The 8130-nt window shown below is 49.0% G+C and overlaps 1 protein-coding gene across 2 annotated transcripts in view; it reads right to left on the bottom strand.

The window, feature by feature from the left end:
* Window positions 1-5855, bottom strand: part of CD300A (CD300a molecule) — a 19001-nt gene extending 13146 nt beyond the window's left edge. For both annotated transcript variants that reach the window (XM_011937665.1, XM_011937735.1), the window contains exon 1: window positions 5488-5855. In XM_011937665.1, coding sequence (XP_011793055.1) covers window positions 5488-5527 — 40 coding nt within the window. In that variant the 5' untranslated portion in view covers window positions 5528-5855. The remainder of the gene's footprint in view (window positions 1-5487) is intronic.
* Window positions 5856-8130: the final 2275 nt, after the last annotated feature.

Raw genomic sequence — 8130 nt, 5'->3', positions numbered from 1 at the left:
GCTCTGTCGCCCAGGCTGGAGTGAAGTGGTGGGATCTCGGCTCACTGCAACCTCCGCCTCCTGGGTTCAAGTGATTCTCCTGCCTCAGCCTGCTGAGCAGTTAGGATTATAGGCGTCCACCACACCCAGATAATTTTTGTGTTTTTAGTAGAGATGGGGCTTCATGTTGGCCAGGTTGGTCTTGAACTCCTGACCTCAGGTGATCTGCCCGTCTTGGCTTCCCAAAATGCTGGGATTACAGGCATGAGCTACTGTGCCTGGCCAAAACTCTTTAATTTTACTTACTGTTTCAAATGCTTCAATCTCCACACACATGAGACTTTGAGACCACGCTAATGAAAGCCCCAGGTGGGCAGGGGTCTCCTTCTCATACCTTCAATGTCTGCAGGTGCCTCACACATGGTAGGCCCTCTCTAAAAACTTCAGTGCAAGCTCCTCCTCGACCCCATTGGCTCCACACCCAGCCCACGGCTGCCCAGAGATGACAAGCTCCTCGGTGCCTCTCCCAGAGGCCCATCCAAACCTCTCCTCACCTGGATGAACAGATCCCCCTGCAGGGAAGGCCTTTCTAAGCTTGCCACAGGTGTGATGTTACCTGAGACTCTCAGCGGCAATTGCCAGGACAAAGAGAAAGAACCTCAGAACCATCTGCGTTTACATCTCTACCCTATTACGTATCAGCTGTGTGTTCCGGGGCAAGTGAGTTAACCTCTCAGAGCTTCAGACACCTCGCCTATAAAGTGGTGACAATTGTCCCTGACTCATATGGCCTTTGCGGGTGTTAAATGAGATCACAGGTGTAAAACATCTGGTAAACAACATTAGGTTGAATCACATGAAATGGTTGATATTCAACCTTTTGACCAAGACAACAGGGTTTCACATGACTTGAGCTAATAAAACTAGATAACCTTTGGGCTGGCCTAAATAAGACATGACAAGAGAAAAGGACCATAGATGAAGAAAGAATGAAGAGTCAAGATATTATTTTGCAGAAATTCCCTACAGAAAATTCATAAACTTGGATGAATGTGATTTCCTAGAAAAACACAAATCACTAAAATGGACACATATTAAGTGCTTAATAAGTAAATGGAGCCTGGGCAACATGGTGAGATCCCATCTCTACAAAAAAATACAAAAATTAGCCAGGTGTGCTGGTGTACACGTGTGGTCCCAGTTACTCAGGAGGCTGAGGTGGGAGGATCACTTCAGCCCAGGAGATTGAGGCTGCACTGAGCTATGATTGCATCACCGCACTTCAGCCTGGGTGACAGAGTGAGACCCTGACTCCAATAAATAAATAGGCCAGGTGCAGTGGCTCATGCCTGTAATCCTAGCACTTTGGGAGGCCAAAGTGGGAGGATTGCTTGAGCCTAGGCGTTTGAGGCCAGCCTGGGCAACGTGGTGAGACCCTTATCTCTACCAAAAATACAAAAAATTAGCCAGGCATGGTGGCATGTGCCTGTATTCCCAGCTACTGAGGAGGCTGAGGCAGGAGGATCACTTGAGTCCAGGAGGTGGCGGTTGCAGTGAGCTGTGATCACACCACTGCACTCCAGCCTGGGCGACAGAGTGAGACCCTATCTCAAAAAATAAATAAATACTGTCAGTTCCCAGCCCACCTTCACCCAAGATACTGTTCCTGCTCCCTGTCCTGACCCGATTTCCTGCCTCTCCTGGGCTGCGAATCGTCATCTTTCTTTGTCCACGTTTTGGCTTCTCTCCTGACCTCAGTGACTCCACCATCTCTGCCCACAGCACCCAATCCTGTCTCTCGTCCTACCTCCAGTGTCTGACTTCCCTTTGGATTTAGTCTCTCTCCCCCCCCCCTTTCTCTCTCTGTTGCTCTCTCTCTTTCTCTTTCTCCTAATTAACTTCTTTCCTCTGAAATCTTGGATAAAAAACTGTCACCCAATCTCCCCAAAGCTCTGCCCTATCTGTCACCCAATGACAGCTCTCCCGCAATGACACCCAATGAAGGTGTCATTATAATTTAGAGATTGCAAAGTGTCAGAAAACCCTCCGTTTACTTCCCCACTTACCTGGAACGACCACACGGATCCCCAGTGCTCCCACGCTTGTGTTTGTGTGCTTTCTCTCCTCCAACCCGAATCACTACCCCCAACCCCTCCAATCACAAACAGGAGACTGGGGACCACCTTGGGGCCAGGGTCCTCTACCAGGATATTCCTCTGTCGTCTTAATGTTTTCCTTTAAGATCACAGAGTCTTGACCCATTAACTCTCAGATAAATGACTGAACTGTCCAACTCAAGAGGTCAGAAGAGGAGCACACACGCACATACACAACACGGAACACACACACACACAACACAGAAAGCACAAGGTCATCTTTCACGAATTGGTGAATTCACAGAAATCGGTGAATTAAGAAACAGAAAAACAGTGGAGTTAGTATATACATTAATAAATGGATTTTTTTTGTAAGGGGTAAATGACTAACTATTTTATTTTATTTTTTTGAGACAGAGTTTCGCTCTTGTCGCCCAGGCTAGAGTGCAGTGGCATGATCTCGGCTTACTGCAACCTTGGCCTCCTGGGTTCAAGCGACTCTCATGCCTCAGCCTCCCGAGTGGCTGGGACTACAGGGTGGGTGCTACCATGCCTGGCTAATTTTGTGTTTTTAGTAGACACGGGGTGTCACCATGTTGGCCAGGCTGGTCTCAAACTCCTGACCTCAAGTGATCCACCCGCCTTGATCTCCCAAAGTGTTGGGATAACAGGCGTGAGCCAACATGCCTGGCCTCAAACAATTAATTGGACTAGTGGGTAGCCAGACCAAAAAAAAAAAAGAAGACACAGACATAAAATTCAAAAGAAAAATAACAGTTTAATTTGCAATTCTCTACAAGTAAGTCTGTAAATCTGGACGACACTGATGATTTTTTAGGAAAATATAAATTCTCAATGTAGGCCAAGAATAGACATTTTTTTTTTTAAGAGACAGGATCTTGCTATATTGCCCACGCCAGTCTTGAACTCCTGGTTCAGGCTATCCTCCCACCTCAACCTCCCAAAATTCTGGGATTACAGGTGTGAGCCACTGCACCCAGCTAGTTATTTAGACCAGCTAGTTATTATGACTGTTATTAAGAAATTATTTCCCTTCCATCAAAAGAAAAGAAGTGAAACTCAGTTTTACAAGTTAGTTCTTTCAAAACTTCAAGGAACAAATAATTTCAGTTTTATTTAAACACTTGCAGAGAACACAGAAACAGGGAGATCTCCCTAATTCTTTTCATGAAGTCAGCAAAATATATCAAGACAAACATCTGACTAGATCTCCTAATGTAATTTACCTCCTTCATAGCTGAAAGGATAAAAATAATAATAATTTCTATAGATAATAAAATGGTATTTTGTGGGGGCCTGGAGCAGTGGTTCACGCCTATAATCCTACCACTTTGGGAGGCCAAGGCTGGCAGATTGCCTGAGCTCAGGAGTTCGAGACCACCTTGGGTAACATGGTGAAACCCTGTCTCTATTAAAATACAAAAAATTAGCCAGCAGTGGTGGCAGGTGCCTGTAATCCCAGCTACTCAAGAGGCTGAGGCAGGAGAATTGTTTGAACCTGGGAGGTGGAGGGTGCAGTGAGCAGAGATCAAGCCACTGCACTCCAGCACTGGGTGATAGAGTGAGATTCTGTCTCCGAAAAAATAAATAAACAAAAATAAAATAAAAAATGTTTTGTAGGAGCCAGGGGTGGTGGTTCATGCCTGTAATCCCAGCAGTTTGGGAGGACAAGGTGGGAGGATCCTTTGATCCCAGGAGGTGGAGGCCAGCCTGGGCAACATGGTAAGACCCTGTCCCTAAAGAAAATTAAGAATCCAGCTGGGTGTGGTGGCACACACCTGTAGTTTCAGCTACTGGGGAGGTTGAGGTGGGAGGATCTGGAAGTTGGAGGCTGCAGTGAACTGTGATTGCACCACTGCACTCCAGTTTGGGTGATGGGGGGAGACCCTGTCTCAAAACATAAAAATGCTGGCCAGGCTTGATGGCTCACACCTGCAATCCCAGCACTTTGGGAGGCCAAGGCAGGTGGATCACCTGAGGTCAGGAGTTTGAGACCAGCCTGACCAACATGGAGTAACCCCATCTCTACTAAAAATACAAAATTAGCCAGGCATGGTGGTGCATGCCTGTAATCTCAGCTACTCAGGAGGCTGAGGCAGGAGAATCACTTGAATCCGGGAGGTGGAGGTTGCAGTGAGCCAAGATTGCATCATTGCACTCCAGCCTGGGCAACAAGAGCAAAACTCTGTCTCAAAAATAAATAAATAAATAAATAAATAAAAGTAAAAATGTTTTGTGGATAGTCATTAGTGGATCCCTTCTTCCTACTACTGAGAAGCTCTGGGCCTTTTCCCCTGAGTCAGAGACAAGGCAGGGACAACCACCACCACTGCATCCACTGGGCCTCATTCTGGCTGTACCAGCCAATGAGTCAATGGGAGAAAGAGAAACAGATATGAGACAGGAACTGAAAACTCCCCGTGCACATCAATCCTATGGAAACAAGAACACCCAAGAGAATCGCAGGAACACCGGTCATGGGAGGATGACCCGTTTCCAAGTCAAGACACCAAAAGTAATAACCTTCCCACAGACAAGTAGTTAGCAAATATAATTGCAGAAAACCTCCAGTCTGTAAGGAAAGCAACCAAAAAGACATCAAATATCCTAGAACTAGGCCTGAGGAGTCTGCACAGGACCTGTCTGAGGAGAGTGGTGGATGTGACTGAAGGCACAGCGGGTGACTCTGCGGGAGGAAGCCCTGTGCTTGGACAGGGAGGGCTCAACCCCACGCTTCTCTGCCCGGCCTTTTCCCTCCTCACCCTCCCTACCGCCTTTTCTGTCCCCTCTGTCCCATATGCCCTTCTTGGAGAGGACTGACCGCTGGTTCTCAGGCCCACGCAAGGGCTAACCCCAGCCAGGCCTGCCTCGGGACTTCCCCTGCTCAGGCTCCAGCCGCTGGACTGCCCTGGTTAAATCTCCACATTCTAGAGACTATTGACCGGCTCCCCACTCCCACCGTACCTCCCCCACCGCCCCACCCCTCCTCCACACCCTGCACCCAGTAAGCCAGGCATCTCCCCCACCCTCCCCACATGTGCCTCGCAGTCAGTGGCTGCCACTCTCCACCCATGCTGCCTCTCGTCCCTCCTCCTGTAAGAATTCAGCTGAAAACCTAAAAGGTTGCTTTTCTGCACCAACCCCTTATCACTCGCCCCACTGTGGTTCAGCCAAGGTACGTGGGTGCAGAGCGGGGAGAGGCTCTGGCTCCTTCCTCTCCCAGGCGTGTGGCCCTTCATCTGTCCATCTTATGTGGTGGACAGAGCGCAACCCGTTCTGCGTTCTGCACGGAGTCCAGACTCGGGGTGTCTCGTGTGACACCTGCCCCTCGGCCCTGCCCCTCGCACCCTCCCTCCCTGATGCAGACTTTCCAGGGCAGGGAGCCTCTTACCTGGGACCCAGAGCAGCAGCAGAACCCAAGGCAGCCACATGGTCCCTCCCCCAGCACAGGCGGCACTTGCAGCGCCAGGCCCCAGCTGGACCCGAGGGGAGAGTCACGACTCCAAGGCCCCGACTTCTGCTTTTCTTGGTGCCGCACTGCTTCCTTGTTCAGCTTCTTTTGGTTCTATTCCTGGAGCCGGTCAGAAAATGGAGGAAGCTGGCGAGCCCCGGCTAAGCCTCCCCTGGGAACGGCACGTCCTCCTTAACCCAGGTTGAGGAACCTTAATGCAGGTTCCTCTTGTTATTTCTAGTAATGAGACCTCTCCCGGTAGTGATTCTGCAGCTTGCAGGACTGCTCCCCGACTCTCACACTCCCCGGGTCTCCTTCTAGTGAAGGCCCAATAACTCCTCCCTCCTTTCCTTGTAGTCAAGATGGGCAACCCTGGGGGAGGGGCCCGCTGAGCCGGCTCCTCTCACCCTCGGTGGTGCCCACGAGGAGGCTGCCGGGGGGAACTCCCCTTTCCTGAGTCCCTTCCCTGAGTCCCTTGGGGGTTCAGGCCTGGGCTTCGGGGCTTAGGGAAGGGGAGTTGTCATCGTGGCCCCAGAGTCCCTGAATGGTTCCTAGTCTTGGAAATGTATTCAACTGGACACGGAGGTCCTCCAGCCATGCCTTCCTTTCTATATAGCCCCACTGGAGCCAGCTGGGGGCTGGGCACAGAGCAGGGACTCAGTGAGCCTGGAAGGACCCCTTTCTTTCCTGATCCACACGGAGTTCAGACTCTAAACACACATACTCACTCACACTTACACACACACTCACACATTCACACATACACTCACAGCCACACACATTCACAAACTCACATACACACACAAACACACACACACGTATTCACACACACAAACACATTCACAAACACATATACACATTCATACACTCACACACACGCTCACATATACACACTCACACAAACACACACACATTCACACATACACTCACACCACACACATTCACAAACTCACATACACACAAACACACACTCACGTATTCACACACACATACACACAAACACATTCACAAACACATATACACATTCATACACTCACACACACGCTCACATATACACACTCACACAAACACACACAGGCCCTCTCACCCACACACATTCACAAACTCACATTCACACACACCAACACACATTCACGCACACTGATACACACATTCACACACATTGAAACACATACACTCACAGTCACATAACGCATTTACACACATATACACCTGAAATACACTCACATACACAAACTCTCACATACACACTGACACATTCACACACAGTCACATACACTCGCAAACTCACACACAGTCTCACACACGTGCCTTGAGTAGGTGCCCCAGCTTGCACAGAATGACCAGGTGGGCACAGGAAATGCCACTCCTAATGTGTAATGCGTCACCTGGGAGCTTGCAGTCCCCAAGCTCAGAGCATCCACCCACACGGAGCTCTGTGCCAGCTATGGGATCCCAAGAATGCCCTTCCCTCTGGCTCCTTTCGGAATTTTTCACTATCCTCTTCCTTCCGGCCCCAGGAGCACCTTGCTCAGGAAGGTGTCAGGAAGCCAAGGAGACCTGTGGGCTCTGCTGCTGGAAGATTCAAGGACAGAGCGTGGGGGACATTGTGGAAATTTCCATGATGATGCAGTCATAGATTAACTAAAGTTCATTAAGATCCAAGACACTTTGGGGCCGGCCGCGGTGGCTCACTCCTGTAATCCCAGCACTTTGGGAGGCTGAGGCGGGCGGATCACGAGGTCAGAAGTTCGAGACCAGCCTGGCCAACGTGGTGAAACCCTGTCTCTACTAAAAATAAAAATACAAAAATGTGGTGGGCGCCGGCAATCCTAGCTACTCGGGAGGCTGAGACAGGAGAATTGCTTGAACCTAGCAGGCAAAGGTTGCAGTGAGCCAAGATCGTGCCATTGCCCTCCAGCCTGGGCAATAAGAGCAAGACTCTATCTCGAAAAAAAAAAAAAAAAAGATTCAGGACACTTTGGATCATGACACTGTTGAGCTGAACATAAAAATGCAGGAGATGCGTCATATTCGGTGGTTTTTGTGGCCTGATCATTGCAAAGTTTCTCAAAAATTATTTTTTGATTCAACCATGACCAAAAAGGAGCTGCTGCAGTCTTAAACATCCAGGCCAGACAGAGAAGCGGAAGGCTAAGTTCTGGCGTGGCTTGTCCACTTACTACTGAATGACCTTGAGCAAAGCCTGTGGCTTCTGTAGAACGTCAATAATGACGGCTTCTCTGTGGGAATAAATATTATAATGATTATACAAATACTGAAATGCCCGTGTTCCTTAACATCCTCAGGTCAGTTTTTCTGAGGGAATACATCTCTACTTTTGGTGAAAGGTAATAGGAAAATTGGATTCAACAGGAAGTGTGCTTCACAGATAATCTATGGGATGCAATTCTCCTTAGGCACATAGAGAAACACCTGACTTACTGCAAAGGGAGGGGATCGGGGGATCCCTTAGACCCTGCCACGCCCATCCTGCTCACCCCACCCTGTCCACAAACCCAAAGGAAGAAACAAAATGGTGCAAAATAACCACAAAACATGAGAGAATTCAGGAAGTTGCAC

The sequence above is a fragment of the Colobus angolensis genome, unplaced genomic scaffold (assembly GCF_000951035.1).
Source record: "Colobus angolensis palliatus isolate OR3802 unplaced genomic scaffold, Cang.pa_1.0 Scaffold1, whole genome shotgun sequence".
NCBI lineage: Eukaryota > Metazoa > Chordata > Mammalia > Primates > Cercopithecidae > Colobus > Colobus angolensis.
The sequence above is the reverse complement of the archived record's forward strand: the minus strand, read 5'-3'. Positions and strand labels throughout refer to the sequence as shown.